Source organism: Jaculus jaculus, chromosome 2, assembly GCF_020740685.1.
Source record: "Jaculus jaculus isolate mJacJac1 chromosome 2, mJacJac1.mat.Y.cur, whole genome shotgun sequence".
In the NCBI taxonomy this organism is placed as follows: Eukaryota; Metazoa; Chordata; class Mammalia; order Rodentia; family Dipodidae; genus Jaculus; species Jaculus jaculus.
Genome location: NC_059103.1, coordinates 20,745,069 through 20,762,507, shown reverse-complemented (window position 1 = coordinate 20,762,507; position 17,439 = coordinate 20,745,069). Strand labels below are relative to the sequence as shown.

At 39.6% G+C, this 17,439-nt stretch overlaps 1 protein-coding gene and 1 non-coding gene across 3 annotated transcripts in view; both read left to right on the top strand.

The window, feature by feature from the left end:
* The window catches only part of Atp9b (ATPase phospholipid transporting 9B (putative)), a 226,118-nt gene that overhangs the window by 98,852 nt on the left and 109,827 nt on the right, over nt 1–17,439 (top strand). For both annotated transcript variants that reach the window (XM_004662637.2, XM_004662636.2), the window contains exons 10-11: nt 3,019–3,094; nt 11,811–11,887. In XM_004662637.2, coding sequence (XP_004662694.1) covers nt 3,019–3,094; nt 11,811–11,887 — 153 coding nt within the window. The remainder of the gene's footprint in view (nt 1–3,018; nt 3,095–11,810; nt 11,888–17,439) is intronic.
* LOC123458940 lies at nt 6,430–6,536 on the top strand. The gene has a single exon (XR_006635874.1). It is a non-coding gene; the product is annotated as a U6 spliceosomal RNA (small nuclear RNA).

Sequence of the window (17,439 nt, the reverse complement as noted above, 5' to 3'; positions counted from 1 at the left end):
CAAGCCCAATGACTGGCCTTTTTGAGTGAGAGAGAGAGAGAAGAGGAGGGGAGGGGAGAGGAAGAGAGGGGAGAGGACTGGCATCTCGGGGCCTCCAATCACTGTATTTTAATTCCAGACATGTGTACCACCTTGTGCACATGTGCAGCCTTGCGCATGGGTTACCTTGTGCATCTGGCTTATGTGGGATCTAGGGAATTGATCATGGGTTTTTGGGCTTTGCAGGCAAGTGCCTCAACTGCTAAGCCATCTCTCTAGCCTCACATCTTTTCTTAAATAACAAAAACTACAGTTCAATTCATAGTACCTTCATTATCCAAATTTCCTGTCATTTATAGAAGGTTAATATTGTCTGAGGTATCTAAAACTTCTAAGACTGTCCTTTTTTGGGAGGTGAAAGGGTCTGTGGACTGAATTCAGCAAACTGAGTTTCATTTTGGAGGGACACGTCAGGGATGTGAACATCCAGGCAGCACAGAGGCATAGGCAGTCCTTGTCATGCACTCTGATGGCGTTGGTGTCTCACACAGGAGGCCAGGCACATGCTGAAAAGCAGAAAGCCTTACTGTAGACGCTAAGTGATTTTGGCATATCTTTGCCCTGTGGGAGTTTTGGAGTTATGGTCAGTTCTAATGTATACACTTCAAGTAAATGTCATAATTTGGCATTAATAACCATTTTGTTTTCCCATTTTAAATATATCATTCTAGAGTCTTAGATTAAGATGAAAATGTTTATGCTACGTACATTTTTCAAGTGGGAAGGAAAAAAGATGTTAAATAACTAGTTTATAAGTTGGAAATAAAATTCACCTTAATTGTCAGAATTTTTCAACTAACATTGTTAGCCAATACTTGTTTCACTTGTGTCTAGTACAACATAAAGGAGAAAATGTAGTTGTGGGGAGAGGGGCTGGCTCAGGTTCTGGCAGAGGACATAGGATGCATTAAGTCGAGGCTGCTGTGGCAGTAGACTCCCTGTGCGTGTGCTGCTTCTGTGAGATCTAACGTCCCACACTCATTGTCCGTTAAGAAAGTGAATGCATGTCTGATGACCTCCTATACTCATGGTTGTAAGCAAGGCATAGGTAAATTACACATCATTCTGTGTTCTTAGAAGAATTTTTTTCTGTTCAAAAAATTTTTTTATTAACAGCTTCCATGATTATAAAAACAAAATCCAATGGTAATGCCCTCCCTTCCCCCTAGAAGAGTTTTTTAAAAAATAATATTTGGGGGCTGGGGAGAGTAAAGTGAGGACTTGAATTAGGATCATCAGTAACATTGTAAAAATGCCAAGCTTCTAATCCCAGTAAAGATGAGGCAGAGACTGGGATCACCGAGCTTACTAGCTAGCTAGTCTAGGCCACATTTGGTAAGAGATCTGTCTCAATAAGGTGGGAAGTGACTGAGGAAAACTCACAGCACCAACCTTTAGCCTTCCCATGCACCCATACATGCATGTGAACCCCTACACATCTGGTCACACACATATACATCCAAAAAAATGTAAAAACAAAAGAAATAGCATTGTTCCCACTCACGAACATGCGCACATTTTCAAAGTAATCAATATTTCAAACTGTTATATTCACAAATCTTCATATTCACAAATGCAAAGACTTAGGCAAGTCTTCAGGTGAAGGGGCTGTCTTCCTGAGTCACTGGAGAGGAATGCTACACAATCCTAAGACACATCTCAGTCCCTGGGATGCACTATACTTTAGAACTGCTGGTCATCAGATGTGCATAAGGCAGATATAAGCCAGTCCCTTTCCTCAAATTAAATTGACTGAAAGAATTTTACTTTCTGAGCTGAGGAGATGCTCAGCAGTTTAAAGCTTGCAAAGCCTAAAGGCCTGGGTTTGATTCTGCAGAATACAAGTAAAGTCATGTGGACAAAATGGTATGTGCATCTGGAGTTTGTAACAGCAAGAGGCTCTGGTGCACCCATATACTTTCTCTCTCTCTCTTTTCCCCTTTTATTTCTTTCTCTCCCCCTCCCTTTCTCAAATAAATAAATAAATAAAGAGTCTTTAAAAAATTACTTTCAAATGTTGGTAGTATTGGAGGACAAAATGAAATCACCAGTTAAGTTAGCTTAAGTGAGAATTCCAACAGTTGATCAATGTGAGGATTTTTTTTTTGTCCCATAGAAACATCAAAGTCATGTACTACTGTGCACATTTCTTCCCACTTTTACTGGTAAATACAAGGCTGTAGGCTTTTATAGCCCTTTATTCCAGCGTGGCCTCCATAACCACAATCTAGATTATAGTACTAAGTTAAGGAAGTTTTGTCTCAATATGAACATGACAATGTAAAGATAAAACTAGACTCTGGACCACTGTTGTGATGTTTATACATAGCTATTCTTGATAACTGTATAGATAATAACAATATATAGTTTATATCTTATTCTTGCTTAATGAAAAATAAATGAAATCGTTTTTAAAGGAAGAATTGAAGAGAAATAATTTTCATGTGTATGTATTAAAACAGTTATCACAGAAGCATTTTTTCCACTCATGAGCATGCATACATTTTTCAAAGCATAGATAGCCCTTGTCCTTGATGAAGGTAGGCAGAGAACATTCTTTCTCTCATATACCTGTGAAACAACTGAATTTGTTTGTAAATAAGCTAGTGCTATATTGTTCACCTTTCCAGAACTGCAGTTCTTCTGGTATAGAAGTGTACTGTAAAACATTTGTGTGAAAATGAGATTTTTTTTTAACCTACTCTAAAACTATCAGAACATGTAATGTTCCTTTGAAAACAGGAAGTGTTCATACTAAAGTATTAAAGTCAGTTGTTTAAAGGTTCTTTTAATTGTAGCCTCAGTTTCTCACAGTCCCCTTGAAACTTTTATTTGTGGTACTTTTCACTGATGCTTAGTTAGGTCCAGGACAATAACATGTTAGTTACTCTTCTAACATTTTTTGATACCTGAAATGTGAATAATATTTTTAAAAATTGCCAATTTTCCAGCTTTGTCTTTTTTTCTTTCTCTGAACAGGAAGACAGTGACCCTCCCATTCATGAAAGTCTCAGCATAGAAAACACACTGTGGGCAAGCACCATTGTTGCGTCAGGTAAGGAAGAAATCCTTGAAGTGTTACTTTTACAGAATGAGGGTGCTTACTGTTGTGCACTTAGGTTGAGTAGATGTGGGCTACTCGTGAGTATTTGTAGCAAGGCCTGCACTATTGGTCACCTGGGGCACTAGGAGTGGCAAGATAAAAGCAGGCAGGAGAGATGCAGCCTTTATAGAACACAGGACCATTGCTCTGTTTTGCCATGTTTTTCTTTTGTGTGTGTGTGTGTGTGTGTGTGTGTGTGTGTTTCAAGGTAAGGTCGCACTCTAGCCTAGGATGACCTAGAAGTCACTATGTAGTCTTAGACTGGTCTCAAACTCACAGCAATCCTCCTGCCTTGGCCTCCTGAGTACTGAGATTAAAGGCATGTGTCACCATCCCCAATCATGACATGTATTCTTGATACACATGATGGTGTGCTTTAATGAGATGTGGCACAAAAGATCTGGGGAGGCCAGTGGTGGTAGTAGATGGTTCCTATCCATCTCTCTGTCAAAACTAGAGGAGATGGGCAAGGCTTCTCCCAGAGAGAAAAGGATTTGATGAGGCCAGATAGGCCAGTACAGGTAGATCAGGCCAGGGACCTGGAGACAGGTATGATTCAGACTTTTTTTTTAGAGAAATAACATTATGGAATACTGCCAGTGGTTGAAGAGGAAACGACTTACATTGACAGATCTACAAGTTATTTTATATGGGATGTGTTGAAAATGTAAAGGGTTGTAACCTCTTCAGTAGATTGACATTGATGATTTCAGGAGGGAATCTCTGCAGAAGGCAACATCGGTGGTAGTAGGCGATGGTTCCAGGAGTAAACTCAGCAGCAGAGAGCACCAGGTGATAGGACACTGAGGTGATAGAAATGGTGAAATGATGAGTTAGAATTCTAGAGTTGTCTGTCTTCTCCGTATGGCACAGTGCTCCAACCTGCTCTCTGTCTCCTGGTGGCTTTGAATGAGGTGTCAGCTTGCCTTCTTACTGATGATATGGTCTAGAAGGAGGTGATAATAGAGCCTGTAAGGCAGTTATGGTGAATGGGAAAACCATTATTTTCATGGTCCAGATAATTTGGCTGTGATAAATAATCACACAGCAGTACTGAGTGCTACAGAAGAGTTTAAGCCAAGGACTTCATAGGCATGGTCTGGGTAAGGATTCTCTGAGGAAGAATTAAAGGAATAGGCAGAGATGCACAAGGGGGTGCATGTGTCTGTAGTTCATTTGCAGTGGCTGGAAGCCCTGGCGCCCCCATTCTCACTCACTTTCTCTCTATCTGCCTCTTTCTCTCTCTGTCACTCTCAAATAAATAAATAAATAAATGAACAAAAAAAATTTTAAAGGAATGGGCAGGTATGAGTGAGGTGTGATGGGTGGCGGGAATGGGCATTCTTGGCAGAAGAGACAGCTAGGAGAAGCCCAGATTCTGAGAGGACACCTTGCCCTGAGAAAGAGGGATAAGTTGCCAGTATGCCTGGCCCCAGGGAACACAGTAAGGTAGATCTGTCAATTTGTGTTTTAATGGGACCTGCTCTGCACCCAAGTATGCACCAGAATCCCAAGGAGCATAGATAGTCACTTTGTAGAGATAAAATACAAAAGGGGCCAGGCATGTTGGTGCATGCCTTTAATCCCAACACTCTGGAGGCAGAGGTAAGAAGATTGCTATGAGTTCGAGGCCACCTGAGACTACGTAATGAATTCCAGGGCAGCCTGAGGTAGAGTGAGCCTCTAAAAACAAATAAATTAATTTAATTAAATTAAATGAAACACACACACACCGAAAAATGAAAGGGGATCCAGTTTTATTGTATCTTATATTTTTTAAACAAGCTGGAAAGCAAACATGAGAATTCTCATAGGTGGTCAGTTCTATGAGGTGTTTGATGTTTTTTTAAATGCAAAGAGAGAAGGATAATTCTTCAGGCAGAGACCTTAGAGGTGGGCATAATAGGGTCCTGGACTTTGGAGACTGTAGGAAGAGTCTTTTCAGTTACCACAGAGAGGAGGCTCATAGCAGTCTGGGAAGCCTAGTCTGCCCTCAGGCTTTTATCACATCCCTGGTGGTTTCACCATGAACCACCATGTATTGGCAAGCCTGGTAACCATTCATTGAGGTGGTGTCACTGTTGCCTGTGCTCATGAGATAGAGGATATATGCCAGGCACAGAGCTATATTAGCTTATGTTTGAGCATTTAGAAATATAATTCTTTTATTTCAATTTCTTAATATTTTTATTTATTTGCAGGCAGAAAGAGATAGAGGCATGCCAGGGCCTCCAGCTGCTGCAAACGAATTCCATATGCATGGGCCTCTTTGGGCATCTGGCTTTATATAGGTACTGGGGAATTAAACCTGAATCATTAGGTTTTGTGGGCAACTGTCTTAACCACTGAGCCATATCTCCAGTTGCCCAATTTCAATTTTTTAAAGCACAATTAATTTAAAAACTTCTTTATCTCAAAAGGAGTGTTTGTAAGCCTTACATTTCTAGGAGTAACCTGAGGGTTCTTGTCATCCTTTTTGTTTGTTTTGTTTTTGAGGTAGGGACTCACTCTAGCCCAGGCTGACCTGGAATTCACTCTGAAGTCTCAGGGTGGTCTTGAACTCATGGTGATCCTCCTACCTCTGCATCCCAAGTGCTGGGGTTAAAAGTGTGCACCACCACGCCCAGCCTCTTGTCATTTTTTTAACTGGTCACACATCGAGAAGTCTTTATAATCTTGTACCTTAAAGTTATATCTCTCTTGAACTCAAGGTACCACTTTCTATTTCTTTTTTAATTATTTATTTATTTCCAACTATTTATTTATTTGAGAGGCACAGAGAGGGAGAAAGAGAATGGGTACACCAGCCATTGCAATAAATGAACTCCAGAACATGTGTCACCTTATGCATTAGGCTCTATGTGGGTACTGGGGAATCAAACTGGGGTTGTTGGGCTTTGCAGGCAAGCACCTTAATCATTAAACCATTTCTCTAGCCCATTTCTTTCTTTCTTTCTTTTGGTTTTTCAAGGTAGGGTCTCAATCTAGCCCTGTAATTCACTATGGAGTCTTAGGGTGACCTCAAACTCACGGCAGTCCTACCTCTGCCTCTGCTGGGATTAAAGGTGTGTGCCACCACTCCCGGCTAGCCCCTCTATTACTTTTTAATAAAGTGTTAGGATGTGAACCCGTGGACTAACTCATGATAGCCATATATTCTGCCACTGAACTATATCTCTGGTTACCTCCCTTGTCATAGAGTTCTGAATGAATGGGACTCAGGCACATAGGTGGCAGGTGACAGAATAAAGGAGAGGGACCCTGGCTCCTTAAAAAAGCAGGTGATAGTGCTCACTTCGGTAGCCCATATACTAAAATTGGAACAATACAGAGAAGATTAGCATGGCCCCTGCGCAAGGATGACACGCAAATTCGTGAAGCGTTCCATATTTTTAGATCCTAAGAAGACCTAAAGCTGCCCCAACATACCTCAAAAGGGGCCCAACTGAAACTAAGGACAACTGGCCAAATAAGCAAGGGTGATGTTTTCCTATGAACTGGATACCAGCACAAAGGGGAAGGAGATCAACGCAGAGAAAAATCAACTCCTACCAAATCAGAGAGCCAGAGCCTCAGAGGCCCCCAACACCTCAGCACTGAAGCAGACCAAAAATGAACCCAACATGGCTCAGGGAAATTTTGTGGAAGAGGGGGCGGAAAGAATGTCAGTCACATGTTGGGTCATGATTTGCAGAGACATTTATCATACCAATAACTGGGGGCTAACTCCGCAATGCACGACCCATTGTCATTAACAAGGAGGGTCTAATGGGAGGGGGTAGATCACAGAGGAGCCTAAATAATGGTACCAAACTGCCTGTATTTACTGTAAAGAAAACTAATAAATTAAATTAAAAAAAAAAAAAGCAGGTGATACCCTTACATGGAGTTGCCAAGAAAGTAGAAGGAAGGCAAAACCTTGTGAGTCAGGATGGAGAACGCATATCTACAAATGGGATCCTCCAGGTTTGGCCCTCTCGTGTGTACTGAAGAGGTCTTTCAAGAGTGATTCATTCGTTATGGTAAACATAGACATTAAGCCTTTGGCTCTGCAGGGAACACCAGTTCATAATGGAGGGTTCATAGTGGATTGAGGCAGGGGAAGATTATAAGGTTATAAGAGTATAACCTTAATGTAAATATAGCCAGCACCTGATAGGGTCATCCAACAAAATGTATAATATTTAAACACAAGAAACTTTTGAAACATTTGGAAACTTTTATAGCAGTTTCTTATAGTTTACTAATCCTGAAAAAAATTAGATTATATATTTTCTTTTGCTGGGTTTTTATTTTGTTCTGCTGGCTGTTCACCTTTATTTTGTTTTGCAAGATTAGTAGTCATGACAGTAACTTTCAAAGTGAAATTTGGCCTTTTTCTACTGACAGCTTCATGTACTTCTGCTCTAGTTAAGGGTCATTAAGAATTAGCATTGAGTGCAAAGAGGCCCAAGTCCAAGTAGGCAGTCACTCAAAGGACCAGCTGTACAAAGCTATGGTGTTACGTATAAATGGCCTTGTAGATGGAGCAGCCAAACAGTGCCAAGAACATTAGACATAGCTAAGAAGAGGTTACATCCCAGGATCATGGGCACCACTCAGAAGTGGAAACAGCTTTTACTTAAAGTCTATCTCCCAATGTTTCTTATGGACAGAAGAGGTGGACATCATGGGTCTCTCACTGAGTTGCTGACTTTGGTGTAGATGTTGATTTGTCAAGGCTCAGTTCATTGTCTTCTCCACTCACTGTGCACCTGTTGCTGGAGCACTGTGACGGTATCCCATCCTCCCTGCTGCCTGTTCACCACCCCATCAGGCCAGATTGTGACGGGGTCCTTGGTATACTATAGTCAGGACCTGGCTGGTGACTGTGGTGCTGACAGTTTGTCTTTACCTAGCAGGTTCTGGTGGCATCACTGAAGGACGGCAAATCCTGTGGTTGAGAGCTCTCTTTGTCTTTCATGAAGTGATAAATACACACCGTTTCACCCATTTTTTCTCTGTAAACTTGAAGCAAGCATTCGACTATATTTTTCATACAGTAGTTTAAAGCCACTAATCATTTTGTTACAAGGCTTTATATTTTGCATATGTATATGTAGTTTTCTGCAAATCATTTAAAATGATTCTGTACTTGTGAGCACTGTTTGATAATGAGCAAATTCCACATGCTGCTATCTCTGGTTAAAAGGCAACAACTGAAAATATTGAAATAGACTGATATTTAAAATATTAAATGGAGTAGTTAGTTTAATTTTCTGAATTGTATTTTGTGGTCATACATGTAAAATGTTTATATAAAGAATAAAGTGGATGTCATTTATTCTTAGCTTGCATATGAGTGTTATATGCTTAAAACATAGATATATTAATGTGAAGTTGATAGGGTCTTATGTAACATTTTCCTCGGAAGAGGGTAACAGAGACCATGCAGTAGCTTACACATCAATAACTGGCCTGCTCAGGTGCAAGTGTGATGGATCTGAAATTTGAAGTAATATGGATGGACCTCATAGTGATCTTCAGACTTTATCCCTAAGAGGTCAGCCAGTGCAGGAGTAGATGTCTAGTAAACGTGTCATGCTTGTATCCCCTGTTTAGAACAGTCAGCACCTGAATTTTTTTACATTGATTTTTAATTCTATTTAAGCTGAACCCTGTCAATGTGGACCACATATAATCACTGGCTTTCAAAATAAAATGCTTCTAGTCTCTTAAAATATTTTCTTGGTACAAATTGAGGTAAAATTTAGATTTAATTTTGGATATTATATCACATTGTCCTTAGGGATTTTTATGACATGATACCTACCTGTTGGGAAATTCATTATGATAGCAGTTTTAACATGCAAAGGCATTCCTGGCCAGGTGTGGTGGCGCACGCCTTTAATCCCAGCACTTGGGAGGCAGAGGTAGGAGGATCACTGTGAGTTCGAGGCCACCCTGAGACTATATAGAGAGTTCCAGGTCAGCCTGACCTAAAGTGAGACCCTACCTTGAAAAACAAAAACCAAAAAACAACAACAAAGGCATTCCTGAAGTGATGTCTTTTTGATATAGAAGTTTCCCAAGTTGGAACCAAGGAGAGCTTAATATTACACTAAAAGTTTTATAATTCTTCCCTTTAAATATTTTATTACTGGAAAATCTTGAGCTTTCTGTGATTTATATTTTGTTTATGCTGCAATATAAGAATAAGTCATGCCTTGCTGTCTGCTTATGTCTCTATTTCAAAACTGGCAACTACCTCTGCTTTTTTATACAGTTACTAGGTTTTAACCTATACCAGTTCATAAGTACAAATCCTCTGTCCAATAGAACAGAGAATATCACACATATTAATGAACTAGGTCAAGCAATTTTAATGATTAAAAAGCATGAGACTCAGAAAAATAGTGCATTTAAGCTAATTACACTGAGTAGTCATTTTTAGCAACAATCAAATGAGAGATTACAATGAGAGCCTTTAGCAAATGTTAATAGATTGCACAACCATAGCATCAGGGATTGTGTTAACTGCTTGTTATGTATGTTGTGTTTCTTGTTAGTCTTGCATTTCTCACATTTAATTTGGGCACTGTAAGCTATGCCAGCTAGAATCCACATTGTTCATAATCTTCCTGGGCTTTTAGGACAAGAGTTTTAAGCATGATTAATCATTGTGAAGGCTTCTTCAAGACTTGTTTGTTCTGCTCATGTTAAAAAACAAATTAATTTTGCAATTTGCCCTTTTTATGGGATTGTGATTATTCAACATTAGTGGCAATGTTACATTTTGATTAAATTACATTGGCAAAATAGGGAGAAAGTACTGATCAGGTCATATTTAACATTATACCTTATTCTTTTAACACTGAAGCACTGTTGTGTTTTGTTTTTTTTTTTAATAGGATGACTCCATCAGTTACTTAATGCTTTCTGTATACCAGATGCAGTCCTCTAGTGTAGGAAGTATGTATGGATCATAATACAGAATGACAGCACTTACACAGTTGAGAACACCCTTGCCTTGCCCCTTGCGGGCTGACCATGCCTTTCTAGACTGGGGTGAACACAGCCTTCACCTTGCAGTGGTGCAGAATAAAATGGAAAGGCCTGTAACCTCTGCATGCTAGCAAGAACGCAGCACCATCCTGCCCCTTCCCAAGCCTGCTGGAGAGAAGCTCAGATTCCGTAATACAACATAGCCATCAATGTGCATTATGGTTACCTTACTGTCCTAGCTTGTGTTTGGCTAAGTTTTGCAGGCTAAAATCAAGGCGACACTAGGGGCTTTTGTTTGTTTGGTTTTGTTTTGATTTTGGGGGATAGGCTCTTGCTATGTAGTCTTCAATATAATCCTGTCACAGTCTTCCAAGCAAAGAGTTTTTGTATAATTTTTGTAGTTAATTTTGTTTGAGTTGTTTAGTTCAGTAATATGTGATGTGTGTGTTTATATGTACACACACATACAAATATAAATTGTCTAGTTTTGTGTTTCTTACTGTCAAAACTTAAAAAACAAAAGGACAAAATTGGGCGTATAAATGGTGCATAGCTGCGGTACAAAGAGATTCCACGTTTTTTCATTTTAGCAGTCAGATGAGTACCCTGAGCTTTTGTAACCTACAGGTCATCATTCCCTTTCTCCCCTCCCTCCCCTTCCCTTCTCTTCCTCTCTCTTTTATCTCTCTCTTCTTCCTTCCTTCCTCCCGTCCTCCCTCCCTCTCTCTCTCCCTCCCTCTCTCCTTCCCTTCCTCCCTTCTCCCCACCCTTCTTTCTCTCATTCTTTCTTTCGCAAGCCCAACAGATAGGCTTTTTTAAAAATATGAGCAAGAGAGAGAAAGTGAGAGAATAGGCATGCCAGAGCATGCAGCTACTACAGTTGAACTCCAGATGCATGTGTCCCTTTGTGCACATGTGTGACTTTGCACACTTGCATCACTGTGCATCGGGCTTATGTGGGACCTGGAGAGTTGAACTTGAGTCCATAGGCTTCGCAGGCAAGCACCTTAACCGCGAAGCCATCTCTCCAGCCCTCATCTTCTTAAATTTAAAATTATCTCATCTTCTTGACATGTAAAACTGGAAAGCCAAACATTCAGAGACATCCATAAAGGAGATGAATAGCTTCTAGATGTGAAATCAATTTTTTTTTTTTAAATAATCTAGGGATGGAACTACCAGCTAGCACATGCAGGGCAAGTGTTCTTCACCAAGCCACTTGCACTTCAGCCTTTTTACTCTTTTGATATTACTAAGCAGAACATAAGCAGAGGGGCTCTTCTGGTCTTGTAGACACTACAGTGCATTTGTGCTGAGGGCTGGTTCTGTCTTGGTTTGGAGGTTAAGCAGGTCCAGCAGTACATTTGTCATTTAGGAACACAACCTTTGATGTAATTTTAGCAGTGAACTCACTATTTCAGTATTCAGTAATGGAAGTCTGTTTCACTCCATGTGCCTTTTCTAGTCCTGCTTGTAGGTAAATTTGTGTTATTTAACAAGTCAATTTATTTTTTTCTAAGTCCTTTTTAAAAAACAAGGTAACTAGTAGTTCAAGGTAAATTGAACTAGTAAAATCAGAAAGAGTGGTGAATAAATGTATAAGAACTCCATCAAGATGATTAACTAGAAAGTGTTATCTCTGTTTTCAAATATTTCTATAAGGACCACTTTCGTGTTTTTGCAGGTACTGTAATAGGTGTTGTCATTTATACTGGAAAAGAGACTCGAAGTGTAATGAACACATCCAATCCAAAAAATAAGGTAGGCTAGTCTAAGGAGTGACTTGCTTTAATGAACTTGCTTTTTCCTTTCAGTGAGAAAGTCTGTGTAGTGCTGAATAGCTATTCATGCAGCATACGTAATATGAAAACAGATACTTAGGTGCTGGTGGTCGGGATAAGTTCCCTGTGTTCATATAACAATGTTCCCATAAACCTAATCGGCATTTTATATGCCTTAACTTCACCTTGTTAGAGCAAGAATTAAACAGTTTATTCTCATCCACAATTTACTTTATAACTTGCATTCTTTTTCATTATATTGATGGTTCATTTGTAAGTAAAGGAATCTAAATGTTTTATACTAGTTATCTTGATAATAGTTATTGTTACCAGTTTTATTTATGTTATTTCAGAAGAAGCATATTGAAAAATCAGATTGTTTGATTATATTCCTAAAATTACTACTTACACAATCAATATGTGTTTATAAGTTAATTGCAACAGTTAGTGTGAAGTCTTACTATTTGCTATATAGTTGACTACATGGTGATATCACACTGTTCTGCATTATACTTCCTTCCTGTTAACTTTTTTCTTATTAAGTTGAAATATAAAGTGTGTAACTAAATAGGACAGACAGCTGTCATGTGGAGCCATGTCTCATTATGAGTTACTAACAGTAAAGATTTTCTTTTGCTGGGAATGGTATTACAAAGCAGAGATGAAGTAAGCCCTTTAAAAGATCTTTCTGGTGCTGGAGAGATGACTTAGTGGTTAAGGCGCTTGCCTGTGAAGCCTAAAAATCCATGTTTGACTCTCCAGATCCCATGTAAGCCAGATGCACAAAGGTGAGGCAAGCACAAGGTCATGCCCTCCCACTAGGTGGCACCAGTATCTGTAATTCAATTTCAGTGGCTGAGGCACTGATGTGCCAATTCTCTCTCTCTCTCTCTCTCTCTCTCTCTCTCCCCCCCTCCCTCCCTAAAAAAAAAAAGATTGGCTGGAGGGATGGCTTAGCAGTTAAGGCATTCACCTGCAAAGCCAAAGGACCCAGGTTCAATTCCCCAGGACCCACATTAGCCAGATGCACAAGGGGGCTCATGCGTCTAGAGTTTGTTTTCAGTGGCTGGAGGCCCTGGCGTGCCCATTCTCTCTCTCTCCCCCCTCTTTCTCTGTCAAATAAATAAATAAATAAAAATATTTTTTTAAGAAAAAGACAAAAGACCTTTCTGTGACTGACATCCATTTTTCAGCTAAATATTATTTTTTCTTTTTAAAATTTATTTATTTGAGAAATAGGCAGGGAGAGAGAGAGAGAGAGAGAGAGAGAGAGAGAGAGAGAGAGAGAGAATGAATGAGTGCACCAGGTCCTCTAGCCACTGCAAATGAACTCCAGATACATGTGCCACCTTGTACATGTGGCTTACATGGGTACTGGGGAATTGAACCTGGGTCCTTAGGCTTTGCAGGCAAGTGCCCTAGCTGCTAACCCATTTCTCCAGCCCACACACAATCTTTTTTTTTTTGGTTTTTCAAGGTAGGGTTTCACTCTAGTCCAGGCTAACCTGGAATTCACTATGGAGTCTCAGGGTGACCTCGAACTCATGGCGACCCTCCTACCTCTGCCTCCTGAGTGCTGGAATTAAAGGTGTGCACCTGGCTACACTCATGTTTTTACATGGGTGCTTCAGCTAACTATTATTTAAAAAATAATTCTTCAAAAATTAGTAAAGCAAGCTGGGTATGGTGGCTCACACCTGTTATCCCAGCACTTAGCAGGCTGTTCAAGGCCTGCCTGGGCTACATAGCCAAGATTCTTAAACACACAAAACAAAACAAAAACAAAAAAAGGAAAGCATGAGCCCTGTGCATAAGCCCATCTGTAGTACCATACTGAATTGTACCTCTGCTCTTGGCTTGTCAGTGGGCACACTACTAGAGTCCCTTACCTACACACATTGAAGTGCATGTCTCCAAGTGTTCCTGTTGTGTCTGTATTTGCATATGGAGGGATGGATGTATAGACACGCAGAATCCAAGAGAGAAATGGACTGTATAAATGTGCAAAATGAAATGGAATCTTTCCAAGTGTTGTTAGTTTTATAAGAATAAAATTCAGAACAGTTGTGTATGTATTATGATACTATAATTTCAGTATAAATTCTAGTTGTGATAATGGGAAACTTATTTCTTTTTTTAAAATATTTTATCCATCTTTATTTATTTATTTATTTATTTGAGAGAGATAAAGAAAGAGGCAGATAGAAAGAGAGAGAATGGGCGTGTGAGGGCCTTCAGCCACTGCAAACAAACTCCACACATGTGCGCCCCCTTGTGCATCTGGCTAATGTGGGTCCTGGGGAATAGAGCCTCAAACCAGGGTCCTTAGGCTTCACAGGCAAGCACTTAACCATTAAGCCATCTCTCCAGCCCAGGAAACTACTTACTTTAGATTTATATTGCAACTTTATTATAATTTCAGTAGCACATATATCTAAGTAACTTTGTAAAAAAAATTAAAAATATTTTTAAACAATTCATTAAGATAAATACAAAATTATGTTCATATTTATACATTATTTCAAGGAAATATGGTGATTTCTTTTCCCATGTAGGCAGATTGATTATTCTAATGCACATAAAAATTCAGGGGCTTCCTCATTTTTTCTTTTATGTGTAAGATGATGTTTGAGAATAAAATTGTAAGCACTAAGTTTAAAATCTTAAAAGCTGCTTTTTAATATGACCTTCTTCAGCCTCCTTTCATCGCTTTTCTTCTTTGCACATTTGCTACTTTTGGCTCCCTGTGCCCTTATAATGGGTTTTGGTTCAAATAAGTTTGCAGTCGTGGTTAAGAATTCTGGCACTTGAGTTCCACTGTCTGAATAGAGACCCAGGCTTTGACACCATCCTTAGGCATATGGCTTAATTCTGAATCCTAATTTCTACACCTGTGAAATGGGGATAGTACTCACATGTGATTGAGAATAAGTTTATGCACATCACCTGGAACGTGCTCAATAGTTCTTAGTGCTTTTCCATGAAAAAAAAAATGTTTACGTTGTCATTGTGTCTTAACCCAGTATATGTTTCTGCTAAGGAATATTTAGTGATTAGTTTGGGCAAGATACTGTACCCTGTGCCACCCACCACCATGTAGCCTAGAAAGTCTCAGCAACCATCCTTTTTCCTTTCTCTCTTCATCCTTTCCTCTCCCCCACTTGTGTGTGTGTGTGGCGGGGGGGGGGGGGAGATGTTTGTGCTTGCTCTGTTTCCTGGCTTTTAAAAGGAGCCTTTATTTCCTTGGGGTTCACAAGGACCTCACCAGGAGTTGCATAGGATTTCATTTGCATTCTTGCCCTGTCCTTATGGTCTTAACAGACTGGATAGGCTCTTTGGCACTGGCTACACACTATAGCCTAATTGGTATTATATCCTTTCCTTTTCCAACCAGAATCATGGCAGTGCCAGCTGAAATCTTGGAACTCTTAGCATACTGTGGACACTTCTCTCAATCTTGACACATCTGAGTTTGCATGTCCACACAGTAGCTCTTGAAAGAGGGTGGACGAGTGGAAGAGGTGCAACTCTTTGCAACACTCAAGGTTGCCATTCAAAGCTGCTGACAGTCTCTTTAAATGATATCTGCCAGGCTTGATAGTCAAATATTTTTATAGGGCTGGAAGGATGGCTTAGTGGTTAAGGTGTTTGCCTGCAAAGCCAAAGGACCTGGGTTTGATTCCCCAGGACCCATGTTAGCCAGATACACAAGAGGGTGCACATGTCTGGAGTTCATTTGCAGTGGCCGGAGGCCCTGGCATGTCCATTCTCTCTCTTTCTTTCCCCCTCTTTCTCTGTCAAAATAAGTAATAAAAATGTTGTTGTTGTTATTATTATTATTATTATTATTATTATTATTATTTTGGTTTTTCAAGGTAGGGTCTCACTCTGGTCCAGGCTGACCTGGAATTAACTCTGTCATCTCAGGGTGGCCTTGAACTCATGGAATCCTCCTACCTCTGCCTCCCGAGTACTGGGATTAAAGGCGTGCGCCACCACACCCGGCTAAATATTTTTATAAATTGAGGAACAATCCAAGAGATAAGTAAGTTACATGTATTTACATATGTAATGAAAATTTTTCCAAGTATTCAATATGACTTTATAGAAATAAAATTCAGAGGAGGACTTTAAGCATGCTACAGTGGACAAAACAAATGTTATTTATTCAAAGGAAGTTGAATGAAAACGAGCATGTGATATTTGTCTCTATAGAAGGACTAGAAATGGTAGTTTGGTGTTCGTGAGACATTACTTTTGGAAAACTGATCCCAGTGTCCGATAGCTTTTAGACTCAAGGAAGACTAGTGTACACAATGCATAAACATTTTGACATGAAAGCTGATAATGTACTTAAGGTTTTTAATTCCTCTTGAGCACAAAAATACTGTGGACACTCAATTCTTATGTCTATCCTAAGCAGAACACATTGATTGATAGAGTAGTTAGTTGAGAATAAGTAGGGGAGGTCATTGTGCTACCAAGTAGCTATTGCTTGAAGTATATATGGTTTTGGCTCTCTTTCTCTCTGGGCTCAGATCAGAGGGTGCAGTCTTTCCCACTCAGGCTGGATGGCCCTTTTACATATTCTACAGAGCCAAATAGGTGGATGTTAGTTATCAACCAGGCGCATTGGTATCTTCATAAAATTATTTTTAAACTTTTCATCTGCTTTAGGTAACTTCCCCAATGTTTTTTAGCCAGTCCTCCTTTTTCTCTTTGTTTTGGACACCTTGTTCTTTTCTAGCAGCTTGAAAAACAAAACAAAATGTTCTGACAAACTTAAAGCATATGAAAACTGGGAGAATCATATGACCCCTGAGACCCAGGGTTTGGCCTGCACACTCCTCAGTTGTCTCCTCTTCTCTGTGGTTATGGGTGCTATGCCATTTCATCCCTAAATACATTGTTTCCTTAGAATTAAAATAAAGAACTTTTCATAGCTGCTGACCCAACTCCCTTCCTTCTGTAACATTGGCTGCCAGCGGCTCTAGGTGGCTGGGCTATAAACTATATCCCCTGGTTTGGTAATACCAAGCAACATGGCTGCCTACACTAACCCCGTCACTATATGTGACCTTGAAGTGTAAACTCTTGCACCCCCAGATTTCATGAGTAAAACAGAGGGTAGCATGACCCTCTGTGGGTTTCTGATACCCTCTGGAGATTGAGGATCTCTGCTCTACTTATTAAATGTGGTAACTGACTAATTTGTCTAACTTTGATTTGCTCTTCCCGAGTTCTTAGAATTGGTTCTTGAAATCTAATTTGATTGTTTTATATAACTGGAAAATATAGTCCTGTACTTATTTCAGAGGATTACTAGATTTTTAAATGGGTCATGTTTTATCTAAAGGCAAGAAGTTCATGATCTGAATGTTTTCCTTCATCATAGTGCTTGAGTATATGGGCTCTACTCAGAGTTGGAAGTTTTTTTGATTTGTTCAAAGGTTGGTTTTTCTTTTTTGTTTCAAAAAAAGTTTTTATTACTAAGCAATTTTACAATGATATTTGGTGAAAGTTTAAATTACA